The 18,775-nt window shown below is 30.3% G+C and overlaps 1 protein-coding gene across 1 annotated transcript; it reads right to left on the bottom strand.

Annotated features, from left to right (window-relative positions):
* Window positions 1-7: 7 nt before the first annotated feature.
* LOC143555639 (ethylene-responsive transcription factor WRI1-like) lies at window positions 8-13,304 on the bottom strand. The gene is made up of 7 exons (XM_077045162.1): window positions 13,070-13,304; window positions 12,855-12,940; window positions 12,631-12,639; window positions 5,050-5,138; window positions 2,520-2,644; window positions 2,320-2,396; window positions 8-405 (listed from the first exon to the last, which is right to left on the bottom strand). The coding sequence occupies exons 1-7, from the start codon at window positions 13,225-13,227 to the stop codon at window positions 8-10; spliced, it is 942 nt and encodes a 313-aa protein (XP_076901277.1). The 5' UTR covers window positions 13,228-13,304.
* Window positions 13,305-18,775: the final 5,471 nt, after the last annotated feature.

Genomic DNA, 18,775 nt, shown 5'->3' with positions numbered 1-18,775 from the left:
AAGAAAACTAAACTCCAAGGTTCATCCTGGAGGATGAGGCAAACAAAGGAGACGGAGTCGATCCTTTGCAGACCGGCTTGTTAAATATTGAGTCAATGGTAGCTTCGGGTCCATGATCATTAAACAAATCCAACTTGTCTTCAAATGGAGCATAACCTAACTCCATACCTAAGCTCCATCGATCATCTTGTTCAAACTTGAGATTCTGTCTCTCGGGCAACACTTCATTTTCTTGCTTTTGATATTGTGTGTCACCATCTTTAGATGATGGTGGATCATCATGAGCAATAGGAGAAGTGCCCATGCGTTCAGAATAACGGCTTAAATCGAAGTTTGTAATCGCAGCTCCCCCTCGGTACCTTATGGCTGCCAAGTCATATGCTTCAGCTGCTTCCTCTTGTGTAGCTGAAAACACAAATATAACTCACAAGTTTAAAACAAACATATGCAGACTAGAGGTACACGTTTAAATATGATTTAAATGTAAACAAAACTGTCAAGATTATACGTGTTATTATTCAAGTTAAAATAGTAGACACGGACAATATTAGATCCCAAATGACAAAAAAAATATTATTTAAAGAAGTAATATTTGATATAAGGTATATCAGAAGTAAATTAATACGAGAAATGGCGTCTTGATGTTATTTACATATACAGTTATATATTAGAGAGAATTATACATGGCTTATATATTATATGCAGAGAAATAACATGTAATGAAATGCAAATATATAAGCGCTCGATCCAAGTAAATTTAAAAATGTACTTGTTGTTTATGCATATATACGTAAGTTTTATATAAAGATTTACACACACACATTAACCGGTCTCATGGGAATGAACTTCCCATTTGTTTATTCTTGTCTCCTATTCCTTTGTACAAAGCACATATATTGAAACATGTAAGATAGAAATTGAAGAACAAAAGAAAAAGAAAAAAAAACAATTAACAATGTTCTTTTGATGTCTTTGGTCTTGCTGATATAGGCTATTTGACTCTTTGGTTTCATTGTTGAGAACACAAGAATGTATAGAACTCACATGCATTTCTCTCAAGTGTTAAAATGTTTAGGGAGAAAGTTATTTAAAGTTCTCACACGTACACAACTTCTACTTGGTTTGGAAGTATCAAGTATAACACCACTAGGATCAAGTCTTGTCTTAGCAAAAGCGTTTTTTACACATAAACGACAAGACAAAGAAATAAAAATTACAAACACTAAACCCTAATTTAATTTGTATCAACAAAAATAAAAAATAAACGCTCATTAGTAAAAGAAATACTAAGCTTAAACCACTTTAAAGCCCAAACAAAAAATCATAATAATTTTTAAGCAAAATGGACTATAATAGCATGTTCTAAGCCCAAACAAAAACCCATAATAATTTTCAAGCATAATGTTCCGCCATAGCTTGTACTGGAACTATGGAAGCTTCTTGGTTCATTGGTGGTGATCCACATTATAAGAACAACTTTCAAAGTTTGCTTCTCCTTGAAACATGTTATATATGCATGTTTATTTGGATTTTTAAGCTACATGAACTTGTTTTTATTGTATGTTTTTTAACTTTCGTGGCAAACAATTCTACGAACCCAAAGAGGAACAGCTACCCACCAAGCTTTGTTAGTTCTAGTTTCATGATCATGCATGCTTTTTTTCACAAGACTATCTACAATATCAAACATAACCTCGACTGTCTTTTTAAAAATATTGGCTAACCCAAAGTAATAACCTACAATCTTTACTATATTTAGTGAACACAAATGCATTTCCTTACAAGATTAGCTTAAATTAATATGCCATTTCATCATGTGTAACGTTAGCATCATGTCAAGTCATCATGAAAATTTTCTCCTTTCTTTTATAGGGTCATATTAAAATATAATCAAATCTAAGGACCAAATAGTCCAGTTCTGATAAAAATTCTGAAATGAATCGCTAACTATGATTTTGGGATATGATAAACCTAACTGACCGGTTGGTTGCATCAGCTAAACGACCAGTTTTCATGGTTTTACAATTTGATGGTTCGGTTTCAACGGTTTTATCTATATTCCTAAAATGAAAAAAATAAAAATAACAAATGTTAAATGTTTGATTTGGTTTAACCGGCTCCAAATTTCAAACTATTTAAACTGACCCATGTGCTGGGCAACAAATATTTTAAATCGGCCAAAGGCCGACTTAATTTATGGTTTCATGGTTCGGTTGACGGGTTAAACAACCCTAATTCATGTGAATTTTATAAATTAAAAAAACATTACATTACGTGTAAAAGCATTATTCTAAAAAAGGACGAGTAAAGTGTTGATACCGAAAGTTCCCAAGTATGTGTATTTCTTTCCTTTGAGAAGTCCTAGTCGAGCCTCCCACCTTCCGTTATGATGATGCCTACAAATAAAAAACAAGAAAACGTAATTATATAATTTTCGGGTTCAAGTTATGCTCGAATTTGTGTTGGTTTTAAAAATAAGACAAACAAAAATTGGGAAAAAGGGTGTAGCTAGCTATTACTTTGCTACTCCACGGTAGATGGATGCTCCTCTTGAAAATCCGCTGCTCTTCCTTCTCAAAAATGCTATGTATTCTTCTTTAGACATTTTTTCCATCTCTTCCATCTCATTTTTGTACCTACTCATCTGCATTCAAAATGAATGCAAACTACAGTTTACAAAATAATAGAATTTACCATGTCTCTTGACCCACCCGATCAAAATTGCACCTTTTTCTCCCTTAAAAGTAAATAATGTTCTGGGAGCTCTACATTTTATCTAAAATGTTTTGTTCCATTCTATCATCTACAGTAATATTTTTATTGAATTATGTAATTACTCTATAATGTAATTACATAATTACTCTACTTGTATATATAACTATTTCACTTGATTCTCACGATTAGCACATTCATTTTATTTTTATTTGATCAAAACCCTACATACCATATTTTAATTTATATAAAGATTAGAAGGATTCATACCGATCAAATGACGATTACTGCTAGAAGTAATCAACCTTTTAGTTTATGTAACTTTTATTTATTTTAAGTTTTATTTTTATAAGTGTCTTGTTTAATGTTTTTACTTTTGTAACCTTTTGTTTTTATTAATGTCTTGTTTTGTTTTTTATTTTCAACTTTTACTTAGCTTTAAAATATATTCTATTATTTAAACCTATATTAAATATAAAAACTTAAAATATTATAAATTAAATTATAAATTTAAGTTGATTTATATAAAATTAAGATGATAGTGTGCCGTTTAAAAATTATATAGCGTTACTAGAAAAATATTTATTTTTTTAAAAATTGTTTGAAATATGACAGTGACAATTTACAGCAGGGGTTTGATGTTGTAATACTATAATAAAATGATAAGTTTCCGGAAACTCTATGCATACGTGCTCTTGTAAGTGTTTTTTTTTTTACTTAAGTGAAACAATACACCATAAAAATTTGACCACATTAGTCATTAAATTATTATTCATATAATTTTATATGATAAAAAATATTCTTCAAAATCCTCTTTGTTCAGATATCGCGTTCTTCATCTTCTTCATATGATTCTTAACTTCTATTCTTATAAGCGTTGCTGTTTAATCAAAATTTTTATGTTCAATAGTAGTTGATGGAGGTTTATACTTTCCAATCGAGTGACAATCGCGATGTTCTTCCTTCGATCGAGCAGGTGGTGTTTTTCATTTGATCTAACGAGGACTGATTAAATGTTTCTTTTGTTTGATAACTGATTATATTTTTATGTTGTTTCATAGTTAGCTGATCATGAAACAATATAGGTTAATCGAATCTTATTTCAAAATTAACGCCCTGCTTGCGGTGCGCGCATATAATGTATATATGTGTGAACCCTTGGGTGGACAAAAGTGAAATTGCACTAATTTTGACGTTATATTACTAATCTCGTGAAAATAACGTTAAAAGTGGCGGAAGGTTAATCAGACATCATGTTGTGGCGTTGATAGCCGAAAGACAATGGTAAATGCACCGATCAGTCGGTGTCCCGATAATTGAGTGTTATGTGCCTTATGTCCAAGGTTTGATGCAAAACTACTATCGCTATGGGGTAGAGGGTCGTTTCTATCTAGATTTGATTCAAAGTATTTCAAGAAAAGAAGAAAAGAACTACTTCTTATTTGTTTGATTATGTGATTCGATTTTATGATTCTGATTTGTTTTTCATGTTGATTCTGACTTTGATTATTGATTCTCAATCTTACTTTTTCTCCGATTAACTTTGATTATTCATTGTGACTCTGATTTGTTCTTCATGATAGGGTTGGTTTGTTGTTTGATTCAGATTTGTGTATTAGTTTTGTTTAGGTCTTATATTGTATTTTTTCTCGTCGACTATTGATAATGCTTATTGAATCATACCTGTTAGGTCGATTAAGTTGGTTACTTGCTATCATAATAGGTTGAAGTCAAGCTTTTATCAACCGGGTTCCAAGTCATTTTGCATCTATTAGTTGTTGGGTTACAGGTCAAGTAACAAGTTCTCACATATTGCATTTCAAGTGGTGTTAGAGTGGTGTCAGAATTTCAAAAATTGTTTTTTTAAAAGTATACTGTAGCATTTTGGGACATTTGACGATTAAAAGTCAACAATTCAGTTCATTTAAAACTGATTTTGAACAAACGAGTCATCAAATTTGCGTTAATAGAAACTGTCGACAGACAGTGCCTATGAGTTTTGAATTGGATGCAGATGCGTTTTGGTACGCTGGTACAAAGGGAGATTTGGTACAACTTATTAAGATTTGAAATGGAAAATTAATCTATTTCAGGTCGGATTTTTGTTACTTGGTTTGCACATTTGAAGGTTACACATTGCATAATCATTTTGGTCAAATTTGTAAATTGTATGTTCTAAACTTCTTATTGTTTGTACTATATATTTCATTTATTTTTATATTTAATTTTGTTTCTTTCTTTCAAATAACGAACCTCATTTAATTTTTATCATTTGAAAAATCACATGTAATACACGGGGTTCAAAAGCTAGTCATTTTAATAGATTAATTTCCTTACCTCAAAGTTAAGGGTGGCTTCAGGTCCCCAATACTTAAGAGCAGCGAGATCATAAGTACGAGTAGCGGCCTCTTCATTATCGTATGCCCCTAAATCAACAGACACAATACTTAAGAGCAGCGAGATAATATAAATATATGATCAACAGCCTCTTCGTTAGCATACCCCCCCCCCCCCTAAATCGACAAACACCTCAACTTCTTATTTACAAATAATTTATAACAATATATTAATATTAAATAAATTATTGAAAGAATAAACTGATTTGTATATAAAATATATAATAAAAACTAGTAATTAAATATATATATATGTACAAGTAGTTAATTAAGAAAGTACAAGTGCTAAAGTACATGATTTTAGACTTTTCTTCGTAAATTATTATGTTGAAAACTAATATTTTATACACATGAAAACACACACACACAATGAGCTTCTTACCAGTTTTCCAGAATGAAGTTAAGTACAAATTAAATATAAAACTGGAAACAGAATAAACCTTTTGGACAATTATAACCAAAAATGAATTCAAATGAAATACAGCCACAACTTCATATAAACAGAAGGATAATTTGATGATTTTATAATTACTATGAAATTAATTTGTGTTGATTTGATAAATAAAGAGCATTAGTCAAATTTCTAAAAGAAAAAAAAACATGGGTAAAATAATAAAATCTTTGCAAAGGAAATTATCGTAAATGTGCATACACAAAAGAAAAAAAAAAGAACAAGTATTAGTGTATCTATGTGTACTTGAAAGGAACTTTTAAAAAAGAAAAACAAAACTATATTCTTGAAACTAAAACTATAAGGAAAATTGGATTGTAATAATCCCAACTTATTGCAGTTGGCCGATAATAATCTCAACTTTGAAAATAGCTGTCACTGATCCCAACTTTCACACTATTTGTTTTCATTGAACCTCCGTTAAAAAAAACTTAACGACGTTAAGTTTTTTCCAAATTTCAAATTGATTTTTTAGGGCTTTTGATTGGAATGAGAATGTGAATCGATTGATGTAAGACTTAACTTGAAATGACGCTTCAAACATCTTGATTTTTGTTAATTAAAAGTTTAAACACCGGAATTGAAGCATCCTTTAGTCGTTTTGACCACCATTTGGAGGTAAGTTTTACATTAATCGACTCGTATCCTCATTTCGATCAAAAGCCCTAAAATATAAATTTGAAATATCGAAAAAACTTAACGCCGTTAAGTTTTTTTTAACGATGGTCCAATGAAAACAAATATGGTGAAAGTTGGGACCAGTAACAGCTATTTTTAAAGTTGGAATTATTATCGGCCAAATGCATTAAGTTGGGATTATTAAAATCCAATTTTCCAAACTATAAACCTATAAAAGTTTTGTGATCGTTTCATTAACGTTCATTGAATCGATGTAACTTGAATATCGTATACACAAATAAAAAAAAAAGGAGTATTCATGCAGCCATCTATACTTGAGAAAGAAAGTAAAAATAAAAAAAATAATAAAGAAAGCCATGTATAGTATACTTGAAAAATAAAATCACAATAAAGAGAACTAAAAAATTTAAGCCCCATAAAGTTATGGGGTCATTTAAGTTATATGGTTAAACAAATATTACTTGAATGATGTATACATTTATTTTATTTTTGTTATATTTGAACATCAAAATAATTATATATATATATATATATATATATATATATAGATAAAAGATCCAATACAATAATTCATAATCGTACATTATACGTACGCGAGTTCCTACACTGTTGATTTCAAAATCACGCGATGGCAATATTGTAAATTTCATCAACTATGATCCACTGCTCCCATCGATTCCGTCCGCCTTCACTATCACCGTTCATCAATTCGTCACCGTCCAACGATTGTATTCTCCGTCGCGACCATCGACGTTACCGTCGTGAACCCCATCTTCCTCCGTCACAAATTGTTCACAGGTTAGTTTATCAAATTGATCAATTGAAATTGAAATTTATGAACTAATTGATCAATTAAACTTTGAAATTGATCCAATTAATCATCAATTTGAAGTTTCAGTTATCAATTTTGAGTTTGAGTTCTGGGTTTTAACATTGAACGTATTAACATTAACCTAAAACGTATAAACAGAACGTATAAACTTTTTTGTACTGAACTTTTAAAGTTTAATTGATTTTTGATCTGAACGTTTAAATAGAACGTATAATACGTTTAAACAGAACGTATAAAGTTTTTGTATAGAACTTCTAAAGTTTTTTGTATAGAACTTCTAAACATTTTGTTAGAACTTCTAAAGTTTTGGTACAGAACATCTAAACTTGAACGTTTAAATGTGTTCATTTTGGTCAAACGTTTAAATTTGTAGTTTTAATCAGAACGTATTAGTTAAACGTTTAAACTTTTTGTTCATTTTTGGTCAGAACGTTTAAACTTTTTCTTCATATTGGTCTAAACTTTTTACTTTAGAAGTTCTAGACAAAAAATTTTGAAGTTCTGTACAAAAAGTTTAGAAGTTCTGTAAAAAAAGTCCAGAACGTTTAAAGTTTTTGTGCAGAAAGTTTAAACATGAACCCTAATCATAGCTCAATTAAGTGTATTATTATGCAATTTCATAATCGATTGATGATTCTAAAGCCTGCTACACATCAATTCTATTGATTAAATCAACAATTTTTTATCAATTTGAAGATTATTAAACTATAGCGATAATGGGTTTATCGATTTTGATTATGCTTTAGTTTTGTGGATGATTTGATTATGGTTGAAGGCTTGCAGCAAATGACGATTTGTTGTGCGAGAAGTATTTTTTTGATTTAATTACAATTATGCCACCGCGTAATTTTAATTGCAATTAGGATCTGGTGGTGCAGGGTCTCGCGTACCTAATGTACGATAACCTATTATTGTACGTTAACCCTCATCTCTCTCTCTCTCTCTCTCTCTCTCTCTCTATATATATATATATATATATATATATATATATATATATGGGAATGTTATCCTAAAAATAAGTAGTTTCCTAAGAAGATTAAAAATAAATCATAGCCACTGGATCATATCATTCAATGGTTGAGATTTAAAATTACAAAAAACTGTCATAGTTTTCTAAATTACTCTTTCATCATTATAACCGACATAGTTTCCTAGAATTATTCTTTCACCATAGGTTTTAATGCCAAATGTCAAAATTCTATTGGTTTTTACCATTCCTAGGAAATAACTTCTTTTTATTTGAACCATTTTCTATATATATATATATATATATATATATATATATATAAAATGATTCAAATAAGAATAAGAAGTTTCCTAAAAATGGTAATGACCAACAAAATTTTGACATTTGGCATTACAAATGATGATGAAAGAACAATTCTAGGAAACTATGTTGGTATAATGATGAAAGAGTAATTATAGGAAACTATGTCGGTTATTTGTAATTTTAAATCTCAACCATTGATTAACATGATCCAATGGCTATGATTTATTCCTAGTCTTCTTAGGAAACTGCTTATTTTTAGGGTATATATATATATATATATATATATAGGAGTGAGTTATAATAAAAAGAAATAGTTTTCTAAGAAGAGTAAGAATAAATCTAGGCCATTGAATCTAGGATCTAGTGGTTGAGATTGGTAGTTTTTAAAATAGCAAATAGTTTTCTTAGATCAAGGATTTAGGCTACATAGTTTCTTAACTCTAAATTTTATGCCCTTCCTACTCTTCCTACAAAACTATGTCTTTTTATTTTAACCCTTTTCTATATATATATATATTATATATATATATATATATATATATATATAAGAGTTCAAATAAGAATAAAGAGTTTTCTACAAATGGTAAGAACCAACAAAAAATTGACATTTGACATTACAAATGATGGTGAAAGAACAATTCTAGAAAACTATGTCGGTTATAATGATAAAAGAGTAATTCTAGGAAACTATGTCGGTTATTGGTAATTTTAAATCTCAACCATTGATTAACATGATCCAATGACTATGATTTATTCCTAGTCTTTCTAGGAAACTATTTATTTTTAGGATAACCCTCCCCTACAAAACTATGTCTTTTTATTTTAACCCTTATATATATATATATATATATATATATATATATATATATATATATATATATATATATATATAGGGGAGGGTTATCCTAAAAATAAATAGTTTCTTAGGAAGACTAGAAATAAATCATAGCAATTGGATCATGTTAATCAATGGTTGAGATTTAAAATTACCAATAACCGACATAGTTTCCTAGAATTACTCTTTTATCATTATAACCGACATAGTTTCCTATAATTGTTCTTTCACCATCATTTGAAATGCCAAATGTCAATTTTTTGTTGGTTCTTACCATTCTTAGGAAACTCTTTATTCTTATTTGAACCCTTTTCTATATATATATATATATATATATATATATATATAGGATGAGTATCATTACAGAACTGTTAAATTAAGAACTTAAAGGAACCCTTAAAAACTTATGTTTTTTATAAAAAATTTTGTATGTTAGTGTTATTTGAGTGTAGCTTTATCATTTTTTATATCTATATTTACGATTGCAATTTTGAAAATTAGTTATTTTTACATATCTATGTTTTGTTTTACACCTATGTAAATTTGTTAGTACATAAATTTTAAACATATGTAAACTTGTGATTAATATATGTAATTGATAATTTTTATATAAAACATGATAAAACTACTCTAAAATAATGTTTATATTTAAAAAAGGAATAAAAAATGTTTGGTTGCATAGAGTTCATAAGAGTTTTTAACTTTTATAGAGTTTTTAAATGATACTAACCCTATATATATATATATATATATATATATATAGAAAAGGGTTAAAATAAAAAGACATAGTTTTGTAGAAAGAGTATGAATAACATAAAATTTAGAGTTAAGAAACTATTTAGCCTAAATCCTAGATCCTAGGAAACTATTTGGTATTTTAAAAACTACCAATCTCAACCACTAGATCATAGAGCCAAGGGCTTAGATTTATTCTTACTCTTCCTATAAAACTATTTCTTTTTGTTATAACCCACCCTTATATAAATATATGGAAAGTATTATGTACATTTTAATCTTAACATGAGAACGTAAGAAATAATACCAATTTATAAAAAATTGAGAACGTAAGAAATAAAACCAACTACATTACCAATCATTTGTAATAACAAAGAAAAAACCCTAAAAATTACACAAAGAAAAGAATCAAAATCAAGAACAAAATAATAGCAACAAATACTTATAACAGCAAAAGAAAAAATCTAATAACAAAAATAAAATATAAACAAGCAAATACTTATAACGTCTCATAATCGAAAATTAGCAGATATGAACAAAAAATAACAGAAAACACCTATAAAAATAGACCTAATAATAACAAGTTGTTTCTCACTGTTTTCATGTTAAGAATAAAATGTATTTGTGTTTCTCTCTCTCTCTATATATATACATATATATATATATATATGATAAGTATCATTATAGAACTGTTAAATTATTTAAGAACTTGAAGAAACCATATATATATATATATATATATATATATATATATATATAGGATCAGGATCATGAGAGGACATTTTTGAAATTGAGAACTTTGAGAACTATTTTGGACCACAAAAAACCAAAAATAAAAAAAAATCATAAAAAAAACACAAAAATGAAAAAACTAAAAAAACCAAAATTCTTATTTTAACATCTCGGTTTCATAAAAAAAATAAAAAAAAACAAAAAAAACTTGGTTTAGCTAAATTATATACACATATGTATAATATATACATATATGTACATTTACATGTTTTTTTATACACATGTGTATAATTTAAGATAAATGATACTGTATATATGTGTATATTACGTAACTAAAGATTAAATAAAATTATACATATGTGTATAATACGACTTTTTTTTAATTTTTTTTAATGAAACCGGAATGAAATATAAGAATTTTGGTTTTTTTACTTTTTAAAAATTTTTGTTCTTTTTTGTTTTATGATTTTTTTTAAATAATTTTTTTAAAGGTGTTTTTAGTGGTCCAAAATGGTTCTCAATTTGCAAAGGGTTCTCTTAGGATCCTTACCCTATATATATATATATATATATATATATATATATATAAGTTATGGGATCATTTCATATATGACATAATTACAAAAATTTGTTTACCCCAAATTTCACTCATTGTCATTTATCTTCTAAATTGATGTTTAATGTCCTTTACGTTTTAGAATCTTACAGTGTTTGTCCTTTAAGCCTAACTCAGTTAAAAATTTTCGTTAAGTTGTGTCACGTGCTGCTCACGTGGGGGTATAACTGTAACTTTTTTGTAATAAATTATTGAACTATCGATGTTGGATTGGGTTTAAAATGGGGGAAAATGTGAAGGGGGTATGAAATTACGGTTATACCCCATGTGAGCAGCACGTGACACAACTTAACGAAGATTTTTAATGGGGTTAGGCCTAAAGGACAAACGTTGTAAGATTCTGAAACGTAAAGGACAATAAACATCAATTTAGAAGATAAAGGACCACGAGTGAAATTTGGAGTAAACATAAATGACAATTTCTGTAATTCTGTCTTTCATATATTGGTTAAAAACCGATGGTACTTGAAAGTTATACACGTATAAAAAACAAGTAATGATGCAGTTATGTATACTTTAAATAAACTTTTAAAATATAAATTATTCTTTTCATAAAAATTTTGCAGTCATTTTATTAATATTCGTTGAATTCCATTTACTTGAATGACGTATAATTGTTTTTCTTCTTTTGTTAGAACACCAAAAAAGTTTCAAAAATAAAAAAAACTCATGTACGCTAGAAAATTCGTAATTGATGGTTTCTAGCGTCTACCTAAATAATAAATAATAAAATACTTTTGTTGGTCGCTAACGTTATACAAAAAAGTTACGAGAACATTTCATTAATAATAATAAAAAAAAGCTTCATAAAAGTTATGAGAACATTTCATTAATGCGGGTTAAACCGATCTAATTACTTGAACGTTATACACGTATGTAACACGAAAATAAAAAAATAAAAAAATAAAAATAATGGTGTGGTCATATATACACATTAAAATTACTTTTCAAAATAAAAAAACTAATCATTAAAATAAAATTATAAACCCCATAAATGTTTTGCGGTCATTTCATTAATGCTCGTTAAATTGATTTACTTGAATGACGTATTTGAGTGACGTATGCGTACATTTTTTTTTCTTTTCTTTTAGAAGATCAACTCACACATATAGTTTTCTCATAATTTTTCTTTAAAATCTACAACGAGATTCAAACCTATGACGTTTGAGAGAGACACCATTTAACATATCAAAACCCATTAAACTAAAAAAAAGTTTTGCAATCATTTCATTATATATGTACACTTGAAAAAAACTGAGAGAGAAAAAAAAGGGAAAAAAAAAAGAAGAAGAACTTAATCTGATTAAATTATAAAATCCATAAATGTTTTGGGATCATTTCATAAATTCAATAAAAAAAATAAGTTTCAGTAGTTAAATAAAAAAAAATTAAGAAAGTAAGAGAAAGCTTACCCAAGTAAACTAGATCATGATGATGATCAACATTATCATCATATAACCACCATCAGCATGTGGAGTAACAAAGAATTCAACAACCCAAAATAGAACAAAAAACAGTCAGAAATTCATAATTGATGCAAATTAAACTCAATAAATAATGAACACAAAATGCGTATCTTTCTGTCCCTTAATTAATTAATAATCTGGAAATCAATATGAAAATAAAAAAATCAAACCTTGTTTCCCTTTCTTCTTCTTATTGTTGATGGCCTTAATGTTCTTGTCCCAGAGATGAGCTTCACATCTTCCAGACAATCTGTGCATGTTCAATTCCCATGCATGAAAATATTAGATATTAATTACAAAAAAAGCTATTGATTTCAAGAATATTTAAACTTTTTTCTTGCCTGGTTAGACTGATCATTTCAAAATCTTTTTGAAGAATATTTACCTGGTAACACCTCTGAAAATGGAGGTTCTACGAGCTGGAGTATTGGTAGACGAAGCGATTTGTTTGTTCGACCTTTTTCTGGTTTCGCGGATTGTGAGTGATTGGTCGTTGATGCATGGAGAAGATGAAGAGGAAGAAGGTGGTGATTTTCTTTTCATCTTTTTAGAGAGACAAGTGAGTAAAAAAATTTGTGAAAAAAATGGACAAAAACCAAATAATTTAAAGGGGTCTATATATTGGTTAACTTGGGTTAAGTTAGATTTTAACCAAATTGAGTTTCATAAACTATATGCATAGAAGACCCTTAACTTTCATTGTGTAGTATTTTTAACTCAAAGTTTTGATTTATGGTTTCTACTCATAATGCAAGTGATTTTTTTTCTCCTTAGATGGAAAATTACATATATGTTATTATTAGATAAAACCTAGAACCTATAGTTCAATGAATTTAAACACGGCCACTGGTTAGTGCTAAGTTAAATGTCTGCGTGGAAATTGTATTTTGTACGAATGATAATAGATGAAATGACTAGTGGATGATACAATGAAATTTTACTTAACTTTGTGTTGGCCATCATTGGGGCTTCAACTTAATATTAAGAAAACCGAGGTTTTATGGCCAGCGTGTAATGGAGTGAAAGTTAAAGATGGGCTTTTCCCTAGTGGGATTGGTAGACCAGAGAGAAGGGTAAAGCTCATTGGAGGGGTTGTTAGTCGAGATCCCTACTTTATTAAGGAGTTGGCGAGGCGGAGAGCATCTCGTGCGGTTGATCTTATGAAACTCTTACCTTGCCTTAGGGATCCCCAGATCGAACTCCTCCTGCTTAGGTCTTGCATGGGGGTTGCTAAGTTGCTTTTTGGGTTACGAACATGCCACCCCCATATGACGGATGATGCGGTATCCTGTTTTGATAAGAAGCTTCGAGAAGCCATCGAAGACATAGTTGTATGTGGAGGCCCGTTCTTTGGTGATCTTCAGTGGCGACTTGCATCTTTACCGATGCGCTTGGGGGGTTTAGGCCTTCTTTCGGCTCATGATGTTGGGGTTTACGCTTTTGTAGCGTCGAGGGCTCAGTCTTGGAAGCTACAGAATCACATCTTAAGGAATAGCGGAGTTGTCGACCTGGACTCAGACTACGTGCAGGCCCTGGAACGCCTAAATGGCGCTCTCCCAGACTTTGACATTGGCGGTTTCTCTAATAAGGACACCGCCCCACCAAAGCCTCAAAAACTTTGGCGAATGCCCTTTTTGGCAAAATCGCTTCGAGCCTGGGAGAAGTTTTTGGATTGTCTCCCCGACAGAAGGTGGTTGCTGAATGCTTACAAGGTCCTCATGCCCAAGATTTTCTGACCGTTATCCCGATTGATGGCTTGGGCCAAAACATGTCTGCGGTCGAGTATAGGGCCATTCTTAAGTACCGTTTGATGGTCCCAATGTACCCAGAAGACGAAACATGTCCGATCTGCCATAAGGCTTGCTTGGATAAATTCAGAGAGCATGCGGTTATTGCAAGTAGATGCCTGGGTTCAAATACCGACATGATTGGGTGCGGGACGTTATTTGGGACATCTTAAGGCGAGCTGGGATATCAGCTAAAAAGGAAGCCCCCGTAAACTTCCTTACAGACCCCACGGAAGGGAGATCCACTCTACGACCGGCAGATTTGCTCGTCTTTGGTTGGGCCGGGGGAAAACACGCTTGTGTTGACCTCACAGGGGTATCTACTTTAGCTAGTTTGAGGGATAATGGGTTTGTAGCTGGGCAAACAATGAAAAGGGTTGAAACGAAGAAGGTGGAGAAACATGCTAAAGCCTGCAAAGAGAACCAACATGTTTTTGTCCCTCTGGCTTTTGATACCTTTGGCTCCTTGGCACTGGAAGCTATCCGTTTCCTAACCATGGTCCAACGGGTTGTGCATAGCAATGTGTCGACTCCAAAGGGGCAGGGGTATGTCTTTAGCAGGTTAGGGTTTGCAATTCAGAAAGGGGTAGCGGCGCAGCTTGTTGCCCGCCTACCTGCTATGTTGATGTAATATCTATGTTTCTTAATAAATTAGTCGTTCAAAAAAAAATTAATTCAATCATAAATGTTATAAACTATGATTCATGAACAAGGATCCAATTAAAATGGTGATGGGGAGGTTCTAACTTATCTATCATTCCCATGTAATTGTTGTTTGATACATGTTTGTTTAACTAGTATTGTTATTTGTTAATATACTTGGATTGTGAAATCATCAACTCACTTTTACTACCCACAAACATTAGTACACGTTAACTCATCCCTTACATTATCTTAGCCTTGTCTTATTATCAATCAACTCAGTTGCTTTGTATTACCACTAATTCCAAAAATTTAAATCAACATAAGCATGGAATTCAACCTAGTCACCCTAATCACCTCTAATTATTGAAAACTAACTCAATTATCACTTTTTGCTAATCCCATGAAATCAGATAAACTGAAATTGATTTTATACCAAATAATTTCTAACCAATAATTGAGTGCAATTACTCATATGTAATGGATCAAATATACATTATCTCAATTACGAGCAAGAATTCTCTTGACAAGATACAACAACCAATTGTAAACAATCTACCGTAAAATTACCATCAAACCGTCAACTATGATGATGAATGTATTAGAATTATCAACTCAAAACACATGTAAACAAAGGTTGGTCTTAAATCATAAATTAGTTAACAAATCAAAATCTTAAAAGTTAACTAAACTAGTTATCTACTTAACGTTTTGTATCCTCAATGCGAGTAAACTAGATTTCGGGCGTGAATTGCTACAATGCTACAAGGCTAGGTAAAAATCCTTAGCCATATACTTCTATAAATCTTGAAAATTCTTCATTCTTTTATGAGTTTCTTCATTATTCATTCATCTTCCAGTATTGAAGTCATTTATACGAGCATAAAAATATGAAAGCATTTACATTGTCCAACATTTTCATTAGTAAAACGTTATAACTGTAAGTAACTATGTGTAGAAAATGTATATAGTTTTAGACATATTAGTAATATAACCTAACTCTTTAGAGCATGTACATTTTCTCTACTAAGAACGTTTCTAAGCTACCAAATACCACTTTTGGCTCAAAGCAGGATTTCATTGTATGAGCACATACCCCAACATAAATCTTTTAGAGCTGGATGAGACACTACATACGAAGATTGTCTGATACAAAATCCAACAACTTGAACTAGTAGAAATTACAGTTTCTAAAGTGAAGCAATAAAATTTAACGATTTTTCCCTTCCTTATTTCACGTGTTCATCCTTAACTACACAAAATTATCTGGTGCTCCTTAGTGACCCAACGACCCCACTAAATGTTTCCATTTATACACACATTCACATACGATTCTTGAGCTAAATGATACTTTAACCCATCATAACTTTGATTATTTTATCATTTTGTACACTAGTTAATAATCTCAAGTATAACTCCACGTCTTGACATCTACTGATCTTTCATTAAAATGCTAATAAACAATACAATGAAGTTTTGGAATATTACAATCATCAAATATGTTTATGATTAGTGAATATGTACAATAAGGGATTATACGACATTCTTGAAACTTCAAGGCTTATATGTGAAAAGTAGTGAAACTAAATGATCAAATTATAACTAATGCTCTTTACTAGTCAGTGACGGTGGAGTTTAGTTTATGCCAATTCTATAAAACAAATTAATAAGGTGCATGGCCCACAAATAGACACGTGTTGAGGGACGAGCAATACAATGACACGGTTATCAAGGTTTGATGTATTTACAAGTGTAAATTCAATCAAGATCTTATAACATATTCAAAACTTTCTTTTGACTCTCAGATATTCGTGTAAACAATATAAAAAAAGTTCTAACTAAATTATCAGTTTAGTTCAACGCTATACAAACATAATTAATGCAATTAATTTCATTTCTTTCATACATTTGTAAATATAAGTTAATCGTATATAAAGTTAATCAATCAAATATATATTTCATCCATTTATAATAAGATACCTTAAATCAAACTCAAATTTCTTTTTAGTTGATCGTCATTTTTTTCTTTAAAAGACAAAACTATTTTCTTCCTTCAAATTAATCATCAATAGGTAATAGGTGTAACATTCGTGAAGTTTCAAACTTTTAATTCGTAAGTAGTCTCTGTAATATTTTATTGATATTAATAACATATGTGCAATTATTGATTAATCTATTAGTGCTTTCACGTGTGAAACATATCATACATCATAATATTTATAATCATATGGAGTTGGTGATGATCACTTTTTACGTGAAACGTGTGAATTAAGCTTAATTGTCTCACTTACGTGCGTAATCATAAACGCAACATGTTGAACCGGGAATTCCTAGATAATCACTTTTATTAACTTGTAAAATTTTAAAATTCGGATAAAATTTAACATCAGTTTGAAATTCAGATTTTTTAACGGATGTCTAATTAGAAAAAATAATGTAAAATGTGGGACTAATGGAAAGAATATTCTAAGATGAAATTATTATCGGTCAACTACAAAAATTTTAGATAGTTAAAATTCAATTTTCTTTTAAATAAAAGTTAAAATACATGTAATGTATCAATGAATAACTAAATAACTAATGTTATGTAGCAAACCTATTTGATCGATGCATAGTATCAAAGGATATTACATCAAATGTATAAACAATTTTTCAAAACATCTTAATCGGCCTAGAACAATCTCTATATGTACTATCGTAACCTGTATGGTATTCATATTGGGCAATAACTCTTTTTTCTTCATAAGACGATGAATCTCAACAAGATACTACCCTATTAATAAGTTGATATTATTTTGGGTTTAAAGTTGTAAATGTTATGAAGACAATCAAGTCAAGTCAATGATTGTTAATGTCTTTAAGTCAAATACGAAGGTTCAAAAAGGAGATAGTATTCCGGTCATATATATTTTTTGTTGTGACAAGCATAGTTAATATTTTAGAATTTAAATGTAATCAGCCTTATTATTTATTAGGCTATAAATAGAGTTTTTTAGGGTTTATTCATGGAAAACAATTAGAAGGACTTGGGGGGCTACTATTTTAGGGTTAAATATATATATGTTAATTAACCGTATAATTAATTAAGTTGGTATTTTAGTTACCAACGCGCTTTCTAATTCGGGTTTGTTTGTTCTAACTAGGTTATGGGCTTAGCATCTTGTGGACTTAGTTAACTAAGGCCCAACTGTCCACTATCTGGGCCCAACTGGACTCGGGCCCAAACCCAACAGGGAACTGGTCAGCCGAGAACTCTTGACAAAGAACCATGATGACCGAGAACCTGTCCTGGCCAAGAACCCTGATCTGACCGAGAACTCAGGTTTGACCGAGATCTCATGTTGACCGAGATCTCCCTTTTTGGCCGAGAACTCTTTTCTGGCCAAGAACCCTTGTTGACCGGGTTCTCGCGTTGACCCAGAACTCAAGGTTGAGGTTCAGGTCACCGAGACTCCCTTGTCTGGTGCATACAACCCATATTTTCATTCTTCAAATTCCATTTTAGGCTATACTACGGTTAATAACTTCCTATTTCTTAGGCTCCTAAACCGTTTTACATTTGCTAGCATTCCATCATCAAAATCTAGTTCGTTTTAGCATAAAGCTCGAACCTTTAACCATAAAACGTTCTTTACTAGATCTAGGGTTTCCTTTATGAACCG

Source organism: Bidens hawaiensis, unplaced genomic scaffold (assembly GCF_021521415.1).
Source record: "Bidens hawaiensis isolate Kalapana, Puna unplaced genomic scaffold, B.hawaiensis_p1.1 tig00018221_1, whole genome shotgun sequence".
NCBI lineage: Eukaryota > Viridiplantae > Streptophyta > Magnoliopsida > Asterales > Asteraceae > Bidens > Bidens hawaiensis.
This window is presented reverse-complemented; position numbering and strand designations above follow the sequence as displayed.